The sequence below is a fragment of the Labeo rohita genome, chromosome 21 (assembly GCF_022985175.1).
Source record: "Labeo rohita strain BAU-BD-2019 chromosome 21, IGBB_LRoh.1.0, whole genome shotgun sequence".
Lineage (NCBI taxonomy): Eukaryota > Metazoa > Chordata > Actinopteri > Cypriniformes > Cyprinidae > Labeo > Labeo rohita.
In genome coordinates, this window is record NC_066889.1 from 21102936 (window position 1) to 21124881 (window position 21946).

Here is a 21946-nt window from a genome sequence, read left to right on the forward strand (position 1 = left end):
TCATAACGTCAGTTGAAGGCTCGAGTGTCTTATGTTGTTGGAATCCTTGGCTCACGTTGGACAAAACGCATGTCTCAGACTTGATCATGAGGTATTTTGGATTTTGTGGAAAAGCTACTTTTAGGAACTAGTCCTAGTTTTTTCACCCGACTGGAGCCAAACCAGTGCAGACAGATTCTCTGGAGATTGAGTATCAATAATTATCAAAAAAAGTTTAAATTTCGATCCTCTGTCGCAAAGGGACGCCAAAGCGTTCGAAAGGGGCACGGCCACTTTTAGTAAAATGCCTATACTGAACGGAATGAGGTATCTTTGCCAAACTCGGAACACATATGCAAGAGCTGAATCTGAGGACATAAAACAAAAATCGTGGAGCTTGGCCACTTGGTGGTGCTACAAGAGGGGGAAAAAACATAAAAATAGCTATAACTGCACAATCATTTGTTCTTTCAACATAAAAATCACTGAGCACGGTCTTGGTCCAAAGTGCCACAAATGCCTATGAGGATATTTGGATGTCTCAAAAAAACATGGCCGCCATTGGCCGATGAAGTTTGAACACCTATTAGACAAGGTTTAAAGGAGGCTGATCGGAAAGAAACTTGATTCAACTCACGGCCCCAAAGGTCTGAGAAATTTGAAAGACATTGGCCACCGGGGGGCGATATCCATTTTTTAAAGGGCGTAAACGATTGTACATAGCGTGGTTTTTCGCACATGTACGCAACACTCGTATCATACGATAGAACTCCTCATTCTGGACAACTTTGCCTCTAGAACCCCTGCTGTCAATCAAATCTTTTGTTAAATTACTGAGATGTTAAAAACCTTCTTTTGTGAACTAGTCCTAGGTTTTTTGCTCAATCTGGAAAAAAACACTGCAGTACAAATCTCTGAAAGGTCAATAATTATCAAAAAAAAAAAAAAACCCTGAAATTTACCCTTTGGGAAGCTATAACATGGTTGTTTAGAAAAGGGGCCTGTCCAAATATACCCAAAATCCTATAAAGCCTGAAGGAAAACTCAACACTTCACCTAACCTTGTGTGCACATGCAACAGGTGATTCTAAACAAGCTTGCAGAGTTTTAAGAAGATCGGACCACAGCTGGCGCTATAACAGTCACAAACGTAAAACAACATAATATTTCTATGGTAAATTACCTGGATTTGCCAAAAATTCTTTTTTTTTTTTTTTAAATCATTGATTTAGGTGGTTACAGGCTTGCTAAATAATGTGTTTTTTCATATGTGCTTAAATGTCTTAAAGTGCTCAAACCCTGCAATCACTGCTTGCAGCTATATTTTAAAACGTAATTTATTTCTGTGATGGCAAAGCTGAATTTTCAGCAGGAATTACTCAAGTCTTCAGTGTCACATAATTCTTCAGAAATCATTCTAATATGCTGATTTAGTGCTCAAGCAACATTTTGCTTCAGGATTAAAGAATTTGAATATATGTAAAAGCTTTTACTGTCACTATAGATGATACCTCAAACTATTCAGACATACATATACACACATATATAAGATTCACAAAGTAAAATGACTGCAGATAAAATCTCAAGCACTTTTATTAGGTTTGAACAGTATCTTGTTTAGAAAGGCCGTTTGGCATTATATAATTATATATAATTTGCATCATATATATAATTATATATACATATATATATTCAAATTTGAATAACAAAACACTAGGAAAAAACAGATGTAAATTAAAAAATAAGATTTTAAGACAATAATACCGAATTAAAACAGGAAAAAAAAACTAATACATTTCAAAATGGTCCCAGTACAGTTTAATATACAAGTATTAAAAAAAGCGAGAGAAAGATAAAAATAAAATAAAAGCAAGGCAACAGATAGGAATGAAATATAAATAACCTTACATTATGTACAGAAGGGTGCATAAACAGAAAGGGGAACGTTTTTAGGACTTATGGAACGGAAAACAGGCCGTAGTCTGAAATTTAGAAATGATCAGATCGAAGAGAGAAGTTTCAGATGAAATCCTCAATTTTTTTTTTTTTTTTTTTTTTAGGAGAGCAGAATCTTTTACTTTTCAGTCTTTGACCTTTCGCTTATCCAAGTGGGCCTATTAAAAGTCACATTCGACAGTAAAATGAGCCTCCAGACACAAGGCTTCCCTTCTTGACCAGATGAACTAGACTGCTCTCCAAACATTAAGAGCTTGGGTTTTGAGGGACTTGACCTGAAGTCTGGTGCTTCCTCCAGTATGCTTTTATATGGTATGTAAGCAAAAAAAAAAATAAAAGTTTGAACACACTAAAAACAGAAAAGCAACCAACCAGTAACCATTTGTGTTCCATTACAGATTATCATACGCCATACAGGCCACGATGTCCAATGTCCCATTGACTGGGAGAACATGGGCTACAAAAGAGCAGGCGGGAATATGCTTGAAGCTACAGGAACGTGATGAGGCACTTTCCCACCTCTGAAGAAGGATCCTGCCCCTGAGAGGCTGCTATTGGCACAGTGTCTCATGTGGAAAGGGTTAGTGTGACTTGAAGCAAATCACAAGAGTCGACTCGCACAATATTCAAGCAAATCCGTCAGCATTTTATGGAATATCTTAAAATGAAGCTGTAATCCGTAATTCATAATTCAGAACATCATGGATCTAAAATAATATTAAAAAAAGAGTTTCCATCGAGAACCCTGTTAACGTGGAATGACACATGGGTGAGCGATTTGAAACAACACCTATTGGGTTTACATACATTTCATAAAACTTACATTTCCTAACACAAGGCAGTGTGGAATGAGGGCTTAAATTACATAAAACATTCGTTTTCCACTGACAATCAGCTTCAGTTGTTTTCACTAGTTGAAATGACAATGTCCTTATTTATACTATAATTTGAAAGTACTCACTGCTAAAGGCTGAAAGCGTCAAATATATAGATCTAACTGGCTCAGTGGAGCTGGAAAGGGCTCGGTGACTTCGGCACAATGGCTGAAGTCCTTTACACGGGCAGGAACAGATGATCAGGTGATCATGTGTCAATCTACTAGACCTTTCTGGATCAACTTTGCATCAGTACCTTGCAAGCAAACGGACCGGCGGGATAATTGATCTTCAAATTAAGGAAAAGTAACAGCCTGTACATTATGAAACCTTATTGTCAAGCACAGTTTTTAAGGCCAATTATCAGACATCCAGATAAGTAAACACATCACTTGCTTGGTTACAATCGCAAATACAGAAGGTGCTATTAGAACAATCTTGAAAAGAAAAGACGTTTGGGGAAAAAGCATGGAATGAAACTTTGTGGGATTCAAAAAGGGTCTTTTACACTCAGGGTTTTCTTTTGTTGGACTTTTTAGGTCTTCTCTTTCTCTACCATTGCCTCGTTTGGACCTATACCACAACGACACACTTAACATCTTCTAAGGAATTCTAAAGTCACGCCCCCAAAAATGGACTTAATATGAGTGTTCAAACACTCTAAATTAAATCTGTCACTCCAGTAAACACAATCGAAAGCACAGTGAAGTGTTTCCTGCGAACGCACACGTTTTTAGTCGCCGATGCACCACAAACGGTTGATTTTGCCACGTTGTGCGTTATGTAGCTACAAGCAACAGCATAATGGGATTGAGCTGCCATTCAAAAAGGTTTCAGTCACTCAACTGCAGAGAAAGAAGGAAGTTCTTGTTAAAACACCCAATAAAAAGCACCCTCATCTTGCTACTGATCTTTCATGTCTGCTTCTATAGCGCCATTCATGTATGCATTTATATGCCAGTAAACTATATTAAGGTCACTCTAAAAACCGCAACAGAACGGCTTCTAAAACCAAACAAATGAAACAAAACAAAACAGAAAAAAAATACAAGAGCATATTTACACTGAGAGAAATGGGTAAGGGCCTTATTAACAAGAGCAATATTACAAAATATTCAAGAAGGCATCTCTAATGGTGTTTTCTTTGTTTGTTTTCTTTCCGTCTTCGGCACCAAACGTGTTCTCGTGCTTGCCGGCCAAAGGATTTTCATTCCCTTTTGCTTTGCGCTGGCAGTCCGTCTCCTTTAGCTGTGTTTTTGTGAAAATGTGGACGTGAGTGCATGACTGGGAAAGTCTGTCTGATCTTCTACAGGTGGGCGTGGCTTTATTTGAAGTTGGCGTAGTCAGAGAAGGCATCGATGTATTCCTGGACCACTTTGTAGCAGAACTCATACTGCTCCTGTGGAGAAAAGCAAGATGCATATAAATGTGTCTTAGCAGTGCTAAAACAATGATAAAGATCCATTAGAATATGTGACCCTGGATCACAAAACCAGTCATAAGGTTCAATATTTCAGAATTGAGATTTATACATTTATCATCTGAAAGCTGAATAAATAAGCTTTCCATTGATGTAAGGTTTGTTAGGATAGGACAATATTTGGTCGAGATACAACTATTCGAAAATCTGGAATCTGAGGGTGCAAAAATATCTAAATATTGAGAAAATTGCCTTTAAAATTGTCCAAATAAAGTTCTTAACAATGTATATTACTAATCAAAAATTAAGTTTTCATATATTTACAATAGGAATTTTACAAAATGCCTTCATGGAACACAATCGTTACTTAATTTCCTAATGATTTTTGCCATTAAAAAAAAATCAATAATTTTGACCCATACAATGTATTTTTGGCTATTGCTACAAATATACCCCAGCGACTTAAGACTGGTTTTGTGGTGCAGGGTCACATATAGAAAATAGAATTAATTCTCTGAATTGCTTTATTAAAAGTAATAAGCCCCAAGAAGCAATGGTTTACAGTGAATTTATAACAGCCCCTTAGCTGTTATAAATTCACTGTAAACCACGGCTTCATGTTATTCCATATACGTAGTAAGGTTTCACAAAATACAAAAAGTTCCTCAGAAACGGTTGCAGCTGCAACAAAGTGGTTGCCAAGCAACACACAGATGTAAACAAAAGTGTATGTTTGTAGAGTAATTTACCACAGCTTCAAACGCAGCTCAGCCAATCAGAGTCAAGGACCGGAACTATCCGTTTTATAAACAGACTTTGAAATCAGTAGGTCAACAATGCATCGTGAGCGACGTATTTTCTCACCAGTGTCTGCACCATGTGCGGTCTCTGTAGTCTTAGACTCTTCACCGTCTGAAAAACGTCCAGAATGCCCTCCGCCTTCACCCGCTCCAGGACCGTGCTCAGAGCACAGAATGTCCCCGTGCGCCCTGCTCCGGCACTGTTAACACACAAACATCAATTACCCACCGCTCTGAGGACTAATGAGTCTGTTTCAGCTTTCCTTAATTGGCTGACCCTGAAATCCCAATGGACACAGCAACTCTATCTCCGTTTGATCATTACCGAGTGCTTTGGAGATGTAATTATGGACAGGTTTTGGTTATACCAAGTACCCGTGGATGCCTTCCAGCATTACAAAACCACTAAACCTTACTTGAGCTGCCAAACCAGTGAAACCTATTAAAGTTGGCATTCCTGTCTAACCAATATGTCCTGTGTACACACTAGAAGATTTATGGTAAGGCTGAAAACTCGTTATGCAATAAGCTGTGTAGTACACTGCTGTAACAACCACAAAAGCATTAAATAACTTATTTCCTGTTTTTGTTTTATGAGTTCCTTTTGGAGCAAAAAAAGGACCTTCAAGTTAAAAATACACTACAAGAGGGTCATTCAGATTTAAATCCACTAAATGTATTTTCTTAACTTATGGATTAACCACTGATGTCACATGGACTATGTCCTTACTACCTTTCTGAGCCTTGAATGTGTCAGTTGCGTTTCTGTCTGTGCAGGGTCAGAAAGCTCTTGGATTTCATTAAAAATATCCTAATTTGTGTTTTGAGGATGAACGAAGGTCTTATGGGTTTGGAACGATATGAGGGTGAGTAATTAATGACAGAATTGTCATTTTAGGGTGAACTGTATTAATACAAATAATGCAAAATTAAGTTTTATGTTTCAGGTTCCTGACTAGCTGGAAGAGTAGGTGGGGCTTACCTGCAGTGCACAGTGATTGGGTGGTTTCCAGACTGCTGCTGTTGTTTCTGAACTGCAGCGATGATGTTGATCATACCCTTCCCGTCAGACGGGATTCCCACCTCTGGCCAGCCGTGGAAATGAAACTGCCTCACAGCGCGAGACTTATTTTCCTGCAGACAGAAAGAGAAAGAGAAAGGTAAATGCCTATTACAATGGCAAACATTAAAGTACAGTGCTAAAATACACATAAATCATGTTTCAGGAGATCTTCTGAAGTGGACTCACTCTGTTATTGGTGACGAGAAGGTCTCTAACAGTGTAGCTTTCATTTTCCTCCTCCCTCTTCAACTCAATGGACATGTCCCCACAAACCATCACACCATCACTAGGCCAATACTGAGCACACTTCTCCTGCAGAGAATGGGGAAGAGAGATTTGTGTCTCTTACTAGCTCAGATCTTTAACTATAAGGCTACACCAGAAAAAGACAACTCTAAAAGTAGGGCTGTCAACGATTAATCGTGATTAATTGCATACAAAATAAAAGTTTGCCTAATATATGTGTGTGTACTGTGTGTTATTATCATGTATATATAAATACACACAAATTAATGTGTATATATGTGAGAAATATGTTATTAATATACAAAACGATTTTATTTATATATAAAATAAATTATATAAAAATTATAATAAATACATATGCTTGTAAATATTTCTTAAATATATACATGAATGTGTTTGTATTTATATATACATAATAATTATACACAGTACACACACATATATTAGGCAAACTTAAACTTTTATTTTGTATGCAATTAATCGCGATTAATCGTTGACAGCCCTATCTAAAAGTAGGGTTAGCATGTTCACAGATGCTATAAACAAAGAGACAGGAGGCAGGTGAACTTACCTGTCCTCTCTCCTCCAGCTCGGTCAGCATAACGATAGAGCAGCTCCTCCACTCCCAGATCATTCTCCAGAAGTCCTCAATGGTGTGCTGCAGTGGCCCCTGACATGCCATGTATGAGTCCTTTTGTCTATAACCCTGCACAAACAAACAAAGTATGTTTACATTTCAGTGGTGCTCTCAGTTTTTTTTTTAAATCAAAAGTAAATTCATGTCCAGTCACATTTTTTGGTTAATTAACCATTACTTATACCATCAGAAAATTGGGGAAAAGTGTATTTTGTATTTTTACATTACCAATGTAATCAATATTTTATTTATTAAACCCAAGTATGAATCTCATCAAGTGTTTTTAAGCATTTTACATTTATTCCAAAATACTAACTCAAGGCATTAACAATTTAAACAATATATTTGATTTGTGAACGTATGTTCAGTTATTCTTTTTAATAGTTTTAACTATTTTTTGAATTATTTGGATCATCAAAGCATGACATAAAGTGGTTATATCTAAGTGTGTGAGTTGTATACTTACTTTTTAAAATTAGTCTTCCCATTAATGTCATTATATTGTTCCTTCAGGCTGATTTGCAAATGCACACGAACACAAAAGGCGGGATTTATCACATGAACCAATCACAACTAAACATAACCAGTCATATCCAATCATATCGCAATGGAGCATTGCCTCCTCTCATGTGACTTCCCCCCATTCATTCTCAATTACCCACCCACCAAACTCACCTCATGACTCAGTGGGCTCAGAAGAGGTGAGAGAGAAATTGACTCCTGCTGCAACTTTATCTGCTGGTGTCGCTGTGTAATGTTTCTTTAGAAAAACGAGTGATTTTTATACACTTTAAAGGGTTACTCCACCCCAAAATGAAAAATTTGTCATTAATCACTTACCCTCATGTCGTTCTAAACCAGTAAAAGCTTCGTTCGTCTTCGGAACACAATTTAAGATATTTTGGATGAAAACCGGGAGGCTTTTAACTGTCCCATTGACTGCCAAGTAAATACCACTGTCGAGGCCCATAAAAGTATGAAAGACATCGTCAGAATAGTCCATTTGTCATCAGTGGTTCGTACGCAGTTTGCGTCCAGCGGATATTTTCCAAAATGGCGCTACGGTGACACAGATGAGACGAATTGTTAAATAAAGTCGTTATTTTTATTTTCTTTGCGTACAAAAAGTATTCTCGTAACTTCATAAAATTCAGATTGAACCACCGATGGCAGAAGGATTATTTTGTCGATGTCTTTCATACTTTTCTGACAGTGGTATTTAACGTAACGTTACTTGGCAGTCAATGGGACAATCAAAAGCCTCCCGGTTTTCATCCAAAATATCTTAAATTGTGTTCCGAAGACGAACGAAGCTTTTATTGGTTTGGAACGACATGAGGGTAAGTGTTTAATGACAAAAATGTTCATTTTGGGATAGAGTAACCCTTTAATGTTATATTTTGTAATACTGGCGTTGTTTTATTGGTGAATTACAAATTTTTCTCATCCAATATTTTGAGGAGGCACTGCCTCCCTTGTTTCTTTGAAGGATTTTAATGTTTAAAAATGTTTTTGAATGAAGTCTATTATTCTCAAGGTTGCATTTATTTGATAAAAAATACAGTGTATGGTGAAAAAACTGTAGTATGATGGAGTATTATTGCAATTCAAAGTAACTGTTTTTTATTTTTATGTATTTTATGTAATTTATTCCAGTGATGCTATTAATCATCACTAACATCTATTATTATCAGTGTTGGAAACAGTTTCAACTCTGATACATTGTTTTCAAAACGGATACATTTTGAATGATTTTTGATGAACAAAGTTCAAAAGAACAGAATTTATTTGAAATAGAGATCTTTTGTAACATTATAAATGCTTTGAAGTCACTTTTGATCAACTTGATGCATCCTTTCTGAATAAAAGTAATATTTTATATGAAAAAATATGGAAATGAATGTACATGATGACTATATTAACCATTATTAAAAGCAATCATAGACCACACTGCTGCATTTTGTAGATTTCTAGCAGTCTTTGGTACTAAGTATTGGTACTTCAGTACTAAGAGGATCTATTCATGTCTGCAGGCACGTACAGTAAGAAAATGTACAACAAAACAGCCTTTTGTTCATCATCTCCCAGAGTGCAAAGTGACTTTGGTTTCCATTATAGCAGCACTGGAGAAGTTTTCCTCTGTTTGATTACCTTCTGATTAAGTGCTTCAGCCACACAAAAAGAGAAGGAAGTGAAAGGGCATTTAGCCAAAACAAAGCTGCCCCCACTCTCAGTGATCTGCGATGGGGAGCTGAACAAATGAGGTCTGTCTCAAAACCTAGTGAACTGCTTCACTGCCTACTGCTTTACAGCTGCCTTCTAAGGCAACATCCTAATCGTCATGCAATCTCATAAGTGATAGAACTTAGTCTAGAATGAAAACAAATATATTTATAATCATTTAATTTAATTGTATTTTTCAGTGAACTGGTCACTAGGTTTTGGAACAGAGAAATGGCTACCGTCCCAAGCTCCTAATCTCAGCATGGGTGTCCATATAACTTCATGACAGAAAAATGTGTTTAAACCACTCCCGAAAGAAAAGAAAAGAACATTGTGTGGTCTCTCAACAGAGCGTGGAATATCGTAGCATTACCTCCAGGCTTCACTGAGCGATATCTTGGCTAGTTGGGAGTAAATGTTGGCTGAGGTCAGACGGGTTTTACTCACATCTATAAAAGAGGCGTTGATGTAGTCTGTGTTCTCCTCCCCTCGTTTTACAGGAATGATCACTCTGTTAAACTCATCTGGAAGAAACAGGGAAAGAATGCATATGCTGATAAATGTACACCTTCAATTTAAAGTCACTTTAGATAAAAGCAGCTGCCAAATAACATGTAAAAGCATAGGAAAGAAATTATATTCTAGAAAAAGTATAAACTAGATAAATGCGTTTTTCCAGCAGAGAACATGTTAGAAACAATTACACTGTTGTTCCAAAATTTGGCGTCAGTAAGATATTTAAAATGCTTTTTTAAAAATTATTCTTATACTCATCAAGGCTGCATTTATGTAAGCAAAATACAGTAATAAAACAGTAATATTGTGAAATATTTTTACAATTTAAAATAAAGAATTTCTATTTTAATAAATGTTTAAAATGTAATTTATTCCTGTGATAGAAGAGCTAAATTTTCAATGTCACATGATCATTTAGAAATCATTTTAATATGCTGATTTGATGCTCAAAACCTTTAGTTGAAAATAACTTGCTGCTTAATTTGTGAAAACAGTGATAAATGTCTTTTTTAGGCTCTTTTGAAAAAGTAAAAATTGACAGCATTTATATGAAACAAGAATCCTGTCACTTTTAATGAATTAAAAGATCCTTGATGAATAAAAGTTTCATTAAAAAAATAAGTTACTAACCTCTAACACATTAATGGTAGCATGTTTTTGATTATATAAAAGATGTTCTCACAATTCACAATCTGGTATTAAACATTGATACACAACTCACATGGAATGATTTGCAAAACACGATTTTTCTTCATGTTGGCAGGCAGGTTCCCTGTTCTCATCTTGTCATTCTGGATTTTAATGGAGGTAAGTTTCTAAAGAGAGTAAAGGATAGTGAATAAAACAGAACATAAGAAAACATTTACTTCACTTTAAGATGGTCTCAGAATAATACGTGACCTTGGACCACAAAACCAGTCACAAGGGTAGTTTTTTTGGAAATTAAGATTTATACATCAGCTGAAAGCTGAATAAAGAAGCTTTCCACTCATGTATAGTTTGTTAGGATATGACAATATTTGAAAATCTGGAATCTGAGGGTGCAAATATTGAGAAAATCACCTTTAAAGTTGTCCAAATGAAGTTCTTAGCAATGCATATTACTAATCAAAAAATAATTTTTGATACAGTTACGGTAGGAAATTTACAAAATATCTTCATGGAACATGATCTTTACTAAATATCCTAATGATTTTTGGCATATAAGAAAAATCGATACTTTTGACCCATGCAATGTTTTTTTTGGCTATCGCTACAAATATAGGCCTATCCGTGCTACTGGTTTTCTGGTCCAGGGTCACATATCATTTCCAAAAAATCCAAAAAGCAGGAAAAAAAAAAAAAACGGTTTGTGCTACCTTGAATTCTGCCTCCAGGCCTCCACAGCCGGCTCCAGGTAAAGGAGCGTACAGCTTATTCAGGTGAGACTCCAGAGACGTCACTTCTAACTCCGTGTCCCCGTACAGGTAGTGCTCTAGCAAAGCTTGGAATATAAACACATACTGCATCTGTAGGGAGAAGGGAAGGGTGGAAGATTAGTATTTTGAGACAAATACTTCATTATTAAAATACAGTTTTATAATGACTTCAATGAGAAGTTTTGTATGAGCTCACATCGGTCTGGACCATCTGACAGCGCTGGGCTCTGATCCGTGTGACAAATCCGAAGACGTCGACCTTTCTCTCTGCCCCCATCATGTCCAGCATAGCATCTATCACGATGAAGGTCCCTGTCCTGCCGACACCCGCACTGAGATGAACAGACAAAAATCAGTTAGTAGAAATCATAACCCTTCAGAAAAAACTTCACATATGCTACTGTTTAAAAGCTTGGGGTCTTTAAATGTTTTTAAAAAGTTTCATGTGCTCACTAAGGCTGCATTTATTTGATCAAAAACACAGAAGCAGTAAAAACAGTAAAATTGTAAAATATTATTAGCATTTAAATAACTATTTTGCATATTTGAACCCTTTTCAGCAGTGACTGTATGATTTTAAGATCCTTCTTTTCACACTTAGGCGATTCATATGCAACTATTACAGAAGGTTCAAGTGCTCACTGATGCTCCAGAAAGAAAACATGATGCATTAAGAGACGGGGGGTGAAAACTTTTTGAATATGAAGATCAAGGTAAATTGTACTTAATTTGTCTTCTGGGAAACATGTAAATACGAAATGAAAATAAAAAATATATATATTTCAACAAAATAAGAAAAATTTGGACATCTTCATCCTGTTCAAAAGTTTTTACCCCTGCCTCTTAATGCATCATGTTTGCGTCAGTGAATGTTTGAACCTTTTTTAATAGTTGTGTTTGAGTCCCTCAACTGTCCTCAGTGTGAAAAGATGGATTTCAATATCATGAAGTCACTGCTGGAAAGGGTTCAAACATGCAAAAGATACTGGCAAACTGAAAAATCTGTGGGACCTGGAGGTTTTTTCTGAAAAACAGTGCTCAGTTTAACTGTTTAGAACAAACAAGGGACTCATGAACAACCATCACAAAACAAAAAAACAGTCGCAGATCATCCAGGTAACCACACACGGTATTAAGAACCATGGGTTCCCAAACTTTTTAAGCAATTTTTTTGTCTCGTGGACTATAAACATCTTTTATGTAAAATATCTTACTCAGGACAGTACTAAATAAAAAATAACATGCATTTTGTATGATCTGTCTTATTTTGTTAAAATTATTCACATTTTCACAGATCCTGCAAGGGGTTCCCAAACTTTTGCACACCACTGATAAATGTCTATAGTCAATTTTTTGATTATTTTAAAGCATCCTTGTTGAATTCAAGTAAAACCCCCAAACGTTTGAATGGCAGTGTACTCTGTCATGCACATACACAAAAGATAATGAAGCTCCTTACCTGCAGTGAACCACAATGGGTCCAGCATACTGTGGATTGCAGGTCTTGACCTTCTTAAGAAACTTCAGCATGCCAATGGGAGTGAAAGGAACCCCGAAATCAGGCCAGCTGGTGAAGTGAAACTGTGTGACCAGCCTCTGGGGCTTCTTACCAGATACATCACCCACCTGAACACACAAACAGACACAAATAAGTTTGTAATCAACAAAATTTCAACAATATTTTTTTTTAAATAACTGCCTTCTCTTCAGTTACACTGCAAAAAATGCTTTTCTTACTTAGATTTTTTTGTCTTGTTTCCAACCAAAATATCTAAAAATTCTTGAATCAAGAAGGATTCTCTAGACAAGAAAAAATATTGTCTTGTTTTCAGAAAAAAGACATCAAATTTAAGTGAGTTTTTGCTTAAAACAAGCAAAATAATCTGCCAATGGGGTAAGCAAAATAATCTTATTTCAAGCAGAAAACAAGATTATTTTGCTTACCCCACTGGCAGATTATTTTGCTTGTTTCATGCAAAAACTCACTTAATATAGACTTGTTTTTTCGGAAAAAGGGGAAAGGGAGCTACCACTTCTTTTCATTGGCCAAATGAGCCCAGTTCAAATTATAAAAAAAAAAAAACCAATTAATCAGCCTGTCCAATATACTGGTCAATCATTAACAATTGCAGAGAAACTTTTGAGCTTCCTACCTGCTGAATGCAGAACTTGCGGATGGTATAGTCCACCAGAACCATCGTGTCCTCCACTGACACGCGGATATTTCCGTAAGTCCAGCATCCTTGATCGGGCCAGTACTGAGCGCATTTACACTGCGGATATGGAGCACAATCTATTATAATCATCATCGCCGCAGTGATCATACATCTTTATTAATGGCCATCTTCCTCAAAGTTGCACTCTAAATCCATTATGTGAGACCGCGATAAGAGCTGAGGCTGTAAAATCAAAGATCAGCTTACTTCTCCTATGACACCAGACTACATCTAATAGATTCCTTTTGGCATTTACCTCTTTCCTCTCTTTGAGATTGGTTACCATGACGATGGTGGCAGTGTTCTGTTCCCAGATCATCCTCCAGAAGTCATTGACCGTTTCCTCTTTTGGTCCTGCAATGAGAAATCTTGAGTTTAGCTTTGTTGTTGGTTAATAAAGTTGCATAAAGTATTTGGATATTTATGAAAGTCATTATTAAAGACATTTTTACCTTGAGCGGCAATAAATTTGTTTTTCTCCTGGTATCCCTGAAAGATTAAAAAATAGTGAAAAGTAGTGAAAAGGTAGTGAAAAAGTCCCAGTCATTTGAGTATCGACGCTTCTTATATAATAACGCATGTTAAATTATTTAAGCAAGAATTTAAGCAAGATTAATTTTTTTTTTTTTAAGAATTCTCTTCTTCTCACCAAGCCTACATTTATTTGACCCAAAATACAGCAAAAGCAGTAATATTGTAAAATATTTTTACTATTTAAAATAACTGCTTTTTTTTATTCTAATATATTTTAAAATGTAATTTATTCCTGTGATCAAACAACATTTTTAGCATCATTACTCCAGTCTTCAGTGCCACATGATCCTCCAGAAATCATTCTAATATGCTGATTTGCTGTTCAAGAAACATTTTTTATTATTATCAATATTAAAACTGTACATTTTTTCAGGCTTCTTCGATGCATAGAAAGATCCAAAGATCAGCATTTATCTGAAATAAAAAGCTTTTGTAACATTATACACTATACCTTTCAAAAGCTTGGAGTCAGTATAATTTTTTTGTGAAAGAAATCATACAAATTAATATTTCTATTTAGCAAGGATACTTTAAATTGACCAAAAGTCATGATAAAGACATTTATAATGCTACAAAAGTTTCCTTGGCTTGGTGAGCAGAAGAGACTTAAAAAAAAAAAAAAAAACATTAAAAAAAAAATCAAAACACTTTTGACTGACTAGTGTACTTGCTCATATCGCCTATTTTTTTTTAAATACATTTTAATGACCTTTCATCTAACACTCACTTAAAATAATCTTTAAAAACACTAAAAGCTAGGGGGAAAAATTCATTGTAATCTTTTACAAAATTACAAATATAAATTTTTCATACAGTAATGTTGTGATGCCCACATTCAATGTTGTTATCAACTAAACTAAAAGCTAAAATGATCAAAATGATTTTTGGCAATTGAAAAATAAAATAAAATAAAATGAGAACATTACAAATGTGTTAAACTTTAAGATAAAATGAAAATTAAAACACTAAATAGACCAAAAAAAACAAATAAACCAAAATTCAATTCAAACTATTAATAAATACTGTAACAGTATATATAATAAAAATAAAGTAAAAGTTTTCCTTTTAAGGTTTTACTGCAAAACCAATAAAACATTGCCTTGTTCTAAAATGTATTAGTTTAAAAAAATAATTTTATGTTTCAGGGATTTATTTTTCTTAACAAAATTATATCAAATCTTAATATTGACAATAACATTTAAATGATCATCCATCATTTTAGTAACAGTGCACTCCTACGTCTTATGACTAGTGTTTGAAGTCTTACATTTATGTAGGAAGCGTTGATGTAGTCTGAGTCGGGAACCCCCTCCAAAGGAGTCAAATGCACCCTAGAATGATCATCTGAGAAAACATGCAAAAGAGAGGTGTAAAATGACAGATAAACTATGAAAAAAAGACAACATTATTGTAATGTTTACTACAGCTATTTTCATATAATGAACTCCTTTGTAGGCCTTGTAGCTCTGATAAAAGCATGCTTTATCAGCTCTGGTTTGGAGATAAGTTGTGGGAAAGCCTTACAGGGCAGGATGTTGACATATCTGTTCTTCTCCTTATTCTCCTCCTTCGAGGCAGCATCACATGAGGCCTGAATGGGACATACAGGCAACGCCTGCAGAGCAAAGAAACAGTCAATCCTATGTTCACATGGGCTGAGAGTAAGACGATGACAAACACACCTACAACACAAATGTATCTGCCTAAATGCGCTCATTTTGGGATATTTTATGCATTTTAGATGCCGTATTTTTTGCGTTATTCTAAAGACTCATGAGCACCACAGCTGTGTGTCTGCTTGTGCACATACGTTGAATTCTTCCCGGAAGAGTTTATTGTCATCGGCCATTCTGCGGTTCATTTCCTCCTCCAGTTTGTCGACAGGAAGAGGCGGGTACTTCCTGTTGGTACTGGGAGAGCGAGCCAATAGCGGCACACTCTGAAGTTCTATGAGATGGGGAAAAAACGGAGTAGAAAAAAAGAACTATTAGAATCTGATAAAAAGTTTTTAATTATTATTTTTTAAGAATGACTTGCAATTTGCCCTTTATCCATGTTGTGTTCCGGACAACCAGTAGGGGGCAACACAGTACAATTTAAGGTAAAAGCTCTGGTGATTTACAATTCACTCAGTCAAGATGTATAATAAAAAGCTGATACTACAATGTCTTTTAATGTTAACTTTAATATATTTGCTACTTTTAAGGACCAAAAATCCTGAGAACGGTCACAGAAAGACACACGTCTCCACGTCTCTTATTCCTACCTGTGTCGTCAGCTCTGCCATTGGTCAGGCGGAAGGAATTGGAGTGGCTCCCTGCCTGCTTGTACTTCTTAAACCTGCCACAACGGAGCGGAACAAAAAGCCAATCATTACCATGGTAACTGGACAATTCAGGCCCGTGGCCCCCTGCTGCCGTTGTAGGTTTCCTGATGAATGGAGCTTTCTGAATGCTTTTTCTCATCTGTTCTATTATGAGTGTGCTTGTGTTTGCTGGTTCTTCTATGCTTTGCTTGTAACTTGCAACTTTGTCTTGATGTAGCTCTTCTGAGCTGGAATCTATGTCGTGAGCACTTCTGAATACTGGGACTCACCTGAGCATATACAGGACAATGATGATGAAGGCAATGACCAGCAGAGAGGACAGGGCAACCAACACTGCCATGACCGCAGTGTCATCTGAGATGAGGACAAAATGAGTTGTTACAAATGTACAAATATATTTAGTAATTTTATTTATTTTATTCAATTCGCAATACTTTTGAATAGTAATATATAAGCAACTCCTAACAGGTTGTGTAATTATGGAAGCTTGTTTCCGGCACTGAAAAAAATTTTATATCACAGAATTCTGACTTTTTTTTCTCAGAACTGAGAGACAAACTCGCAATTGATTTGCCTGATATGAACTCACAGTTTTGACTTTTCTTCCTCAAAACTGCATGATATAAACTCAATCATGAGAAATGAAGTCAGAAATCAGAATTTAAGATGTAAACTCACAATTTTTTGAGTTCTAAAGTCCAGTTTTGAGGGGGAAAAAAAAGACTGATGTTCTCAGAATTGCATTGCGAGTTTATATCTCACAATTCTGACTTAACTTGCAATTGTATGTTATAAAGTCAGAATTGTGAGATATAAAGGCACAATTCTGAGTTTATATCTCGCAATTCTAACTTAATAACATGCAATTGTGAGTCAAGTCAGAATTTGCGAGATATAAACTCACATAAAAAACACTTCAGTCTTGATCCCCCTCAAAATTGGACTTTATAACTCACAATAGTGACTTTATTTCTTAGAATTGCCAGTTTATATCTCACAATTCATATCACACAATTTTTTCTCAGAACTGTGAAACAAACACGCAATTGCGAGTTATATAGCCAGATTTCACTTTTTTTTTTTTTGTTTCAAAATTGCAAGATATAAACTCAGTTGTGAGAGATAAAGTCAGAATTGTGAGATAAAAACTCGCAATATCTACTTTTTCTCAGAATTTAAGATAAACTCGCAATTGTGAGTTATATAGTCAGATTTGCAAGATATGAACTCACAATTCTGACTTTTTTTCTCAAAATTACATGATATAAACTCAACTTAGAGAAATAAAGTCAGAATTGCGAGATAAAAATGGGCAATTCATACTTTTTTTTTTTCAAAATTGTAAGATATAAATATATGTGAGTATATCTCACAATTCTGACTTAATTTCCAATTGCATGTTATAAAGTCAAAACAGTGAGATATATTTCTCAAAATTGCGAGTTTATATCTCACACTTCGTATCACACAATTCTAACTTTTTTTTCTCAGAACTGAGACATAAACTCGCAATTTCAAGTTATATAGCCAGATTTGCCAGATATAAACTCACAATTCTGACCTTTTTTCTCAAAAATGCATGAAATAAACTTGATTGTGAGAAAAAAAAAAGTCAGAATTACAAGATAAAAACTTGCAATTCATACTTTTTTTTTCAGAATTTAAGATATAAACTTGCAATTGCGATTTATAAAGTCTAGTTTTCAGGGGGTAACAAAAAAAGTCTGATATGTTCTCAGAATTGTATTAGGAGTTTATATCTCACAATTCTGACTTAACTTGCAATTGCATGTTATAAAGTCACTGCATGACAAACTCACAATTGCATGCTATAAAGTCAAAATTGTGAGATATAAACGCGCAATTCTGAGTTTATATCTCATAATTATAACTTTATAACATGCAATTGCGAGTTAAGTTAGAATTGTGAGATATAAACTCAAAAGACATACTGTAAAATTCATAGAACATCAGTCTTTTTTCACCCTCAAAATTGGACTTTATAACTTTATTTCTCAGAACTGCAAGTTATTATTCTCAAAATAGCATGATCATGATCACTCAGTTGTGAGAAAGTCAGAAATGCAAGATAAAAACTCACAATTCATATTTTTTTCTCAGAATTTAAGACATAAACTCACAATTGCGAGTTATAAAGTCCAGTTTTGAGGGGGGAAAAAAGTTTATATCTCACAATTCTGACGTAATAACTTGCATTTGCATGTTATAAAGTCAGAACTGCATGATATAAACTCACAATTGCGTGTTCTAGAGATACAAACGCGCAAATCTGAGTTTACATCTCACAATTCTAACTTTATAACATGCAATTGTGAGTTAAGTCAGAATTGTGAGATATAAACTCACATAAAAGATATACTTAAGTTTTTTCCCCTTAAAATTGGACTATAACTCACAATTGTGACTTATTGCTCAAAATTGCAAGTTTATATCTTATAATTCTGACTTTATAACATGCAATTGTAAGTTTATATCTCACAATTCTGAGAAAAAAAGTCACAACTGCGAAGTTTGTATCATGCAATTTCAAGAAAAAGTTTTAGTTTTAGTGGTAAGGATAACAAACTTACCTTGTCCGACATCTTCATTACATAGAAAAACAGACACAACAGCAATAGATTAGAATGACAGAAAACACACTGGAAAGTGTAAACAGCTTTTTAGAAATAATCAGAAAAGACTAGGATAAAAGAACAGTTCAATCTATTTCAAAATGAACTCAAATGGTACCTGGAGGCTTGCTGATGTCAGCTACGGTGGTATCTGTAGGGACAGACGAAGTGCCCGTCTTAGGCTCTACAGTGGACTGAGTGGGTGTCGGGTCAGGTGCAGGGGGCTCTGCTGTAGCCGGAACTGCAGTCACGCCATCTCCAGTTTTGTGTGTGGTGAGAGACGGGGAAGCGACAGACGGGGTTGGGGGGACGGTCGGTGCCTCGGTAGGGAGCACAGTTGGAGCGGCTCTGGGAACCTCTGGGGTCACCACAACCGCAGAGTCATTGAGTCTTGTTGCTACAAGTCCAGGGGACGGTGTTGTAGATGGGGTGAATGATGGGGGTGCCTGGGTGACTATAGAGGATGGTGCGGGAGGAGGGTGTGCAGGTTTGGTGGTCAGGACTGCACCTGAGAGAGATTTTAAAGCTTTCAATCCTAAAAACTGAAAATCATGGCTTTCACCAAAAATACTGTATCAAGCAGCACTAATAAGAAATGTTTCTTGAGCAGAAACTCAGCATATTAGAATGTTTTCTGAAGGATCATGTGACACTGAAAAGTTAATCTTTTGCATCACAGGCAAAAATGTTATTACATTAAAACAGAAAACAGTTTAAATTGTAAAAATATTTCACAATATTACTGTTTTTACTGTATTTATGATGAAATAAATGCAGCCTAGGTGAGCATAAGAGAACGTTTTTTCAACAACATTTTAAAATTCCTACCAACCTCAAACTTTTAAAAGGTAGTCTATGTTTAAAGGAAGTTTGGGACGCTAACAGGTGAACGTTGAGTATCCCACAAAAAATTAGGCGTGTGAGGAAATGCCACTTCCTCCAGGCAATTCCTGGGTAATTTTCTGGGCCTCAAAATATTTAACATTTTTTAGTGGGAGTAGATGTGGAAGCAAGGGTACAACTTCATGCACTTTAAAGTAAGCTTGCCTTTAACCTCCTGTATAGGAACATTCGAGTTTGTAAACAATTAATCTCCATTTAATAAGCTGACATAACAGGTTACAGAAAGTCTCACAAGCCAAGACCAATCTGGGGTAAAAGTGACTCTGCAGGAAATGCATCACTGCCAAAGAATAACTAGTTCCTTGTAAGAGTAATTAATTAGTTTTTTTTTTAATGGAGGCAAGGCGACTACATTAACCAAGGCTTTTGTGTTCCACAAAAGTGTCTTACCTGAAGGGTCAGGGAGTGTCTCGGCCGTGCTGAGGGCCACAAAGGCCACGTGGAGTAGCAGGAGCAGGGGATACACACCCATACTGCCCTGAAATGGAGTAAACAAAACATGAGCCAAAACAATCTATGCCATGTTTCTATCTTATAAACAAGCACTATTTTAAGGTAAAGTCTGTAAGATTTTTTTTGCATCAAAATACTCTCTCAACCATTTTATTGTCTATTGACTACAAGTGCACCATTCATTGCTGTATCTCCCCCAAAAGTGCAAACTGAGCCTGCCAAGCTCCATTAAAACATTTAGCACTCAGCCAAACATTTAGTGATCCCCTAATCTCTGTCCAGCTCAACTATCCACCTTATAATAAGCCTATGGGCGAGACTTCCGGTTCATTAGCCACTACAGGGACATAACGAGAAGAATAACGACGTGCAGTAAACAGTCAAACCGTTCGCACTACAAACCAGTGTGTTCATAATTACAATAACACGTTAAAATAAGATGGTAGAACACACCAATTTGCAATATCAAGCAACAAAAAGAGCTGTTTTGTACAGCTAAAAATAGCTGACTGGATGCCAGACCCATAAAATTTATAAATGCCTGCTCTGACAAGTAAAATAAGACAGTTTGGGGCATAAATACTGTTGCAGGCTGAGACAAAGGAGGTTTAGATGATGTGAGATCACAGCTGACGCTTTACATGGGAAAAGAAATTCAGATTTGGTTATAGAAGCACAAGCCAAATTAGGCAAGATGGAGAAATTTGATGGAATGTTTGGGTTTTGGTCGAACTTTTCAAACCCCAAACTTGGTGATTCATAAAATGCATTACTTGAAGGTTAAAAAAAAAAAAGATTATACAGGTAATACAAAATTAATACCTGTGGCTCTTGACGATATATTGAGGTCTTATGAAGTGAAACAATCAGCCTGTGCAAGAAACTGAACATTGTTTACAACATTATTACTAGGGGTGGGGGAAAAAATGATTCACAAATGAATCGCAATTCAGTCTTCCAGCGATTCGCGTCGATTCACAAATTTCAAAAATTGATTTTCTAGTTTATATAATAATAATAGCATGATGTTGTCGGAGCAAAACAGCTACGGCAATGGAGGAAGAAAAACAAATCCATCCTGCCCTGTTTTTTTTTTTTTTTTAGTGAGGGCAAGTGTTTGGAAAAAAAATTATATTAATTATTGATCTTTTGTTATTATGGGAAGTAGGGATGTTCCCAAATCGTGAATTCTGATTCAGAAAGGCACGAAAATCGCACGTGTTCTATGAAGCCACTGAAGGGACAGAGTCCCTTATATATTAGAGTACATAATATATATTTCACTTACCACATAAACAGAGTAAGTAGAGTCGCCTGACAGCAAGATGGTTGATTTGCAGATCCTGAGCACCACTGACAAACATCTAATCTTGTAAAACATGTGGTAAGAGGGCCTACTGCCGCTTGGTGTGATTGCAAATGAAAGTAAAACGCAAGCGCGCATTCAAAATTGGTTTCAATGCCCTGCATATTAATAACGGCTTCTGATGCCTGCAATTTTTATACTGTATAATGACCCAACTATATAATTGCGAGAGAAAGCAATGAATTATATTTTTTCCTCCCATCTCGTATTTAGAGGTTTCATAGTATGTAATTTCCTTTCTAAACACGATATGATCAGATTCAGACATCTCTAATGGGAAGTGTAAAATATTTTTGATTTATTAGGAAGTTAAGAGTTAATAGGGAACACTGATTTTCTGAGTCAGGACTACCCTTACTATACACTGGTGTGTTTTGTGTTT

At 35.8% G+C, this 21946-nt stretch overlaps 1 protein-coding gene across 1 annotated transcript in view; it reads right to left on the reverse strand.

Moving 5' to 3' along the window:
• Positions 1 to 2006: 2006 nt before the first annotated feature.
• ptpra (protein tyrosine phosphatase receptor type A) overlaps positions 2007 to 21946 on the reverse strand; it is a 36231-nt gene continuing 16291 nt past the window's right edge. Inside the window, exons 3-23 of the mRNA XM_051092699.1 lie at positions 20136 to 20223; positions 18961 to 19350; positions 18801 to 18812; positions 16479 to 16563; positions 16150 to 16223; positions 15694 to 15830; positions 15408 to 15498; positions 15151 to 15227; positions 13802 to 13838; positions 13606 to 13703; positions 13287 to 13406; positions 12593 to 12759; positions 11330 to 11465; positions 11074 to 11223; positions 10437 to 10530; positions 9647 to 9723; positions 6911 to 7045; positions 6280 to 6405; positions 6013 to 6164; positions 5095 to 5230; positions 2007 to 4209 (exon numbers count right to left, since the gene is read on the reverse strand). Of these exons, the coding sequence (XP_050948656.1) occupies positions 4135 to 4209; positions 5095 to 5230; positions 6013 to 6164; positions 6280 to 6405; positions 6911 to 7045; positions 9647 to 9723; positions 10437 to 10530; positions 11074 to 11223; positions 11330 to 11465; positions 12593 to 12759; positions 13287 to 13406; positions 13606 to 13703; positions 13802 to 13838; positions 15151 to 15227; positions 15408 to 15498; positions 15694 to 15830; positions 16150 to 16223; positions 16479 to 16563; positions 18801 to 18812; positions 18961 to 19350; positions 20136 to 20223 (2457 nt within the window). The 3' untranslated portion in view covers positions 2007 to 4134. The remainder of the gene's footprint in view (positions 4210 to 5094; positions 5231 to 6012; positions 6165 to 6279; positions 6406 to 6910; positions 7046 to 9646; positions 9724 to 10436; positions 10531 to 11073; positions 11224 to 11329; positions 11466 to 12592; positions 12760 to 13286; positions 13407 to 13605; positions 13704 to 13801; positions 13839 to 15150; positions 15228 to 15407; positions 15499 to 15693; positions 15831 to 16149; positions 16224 to 16478; positions 16564 to 18800; positions 18813 to 18960; positions 19351 to 20135; positions 20224 to 21946) is intronic.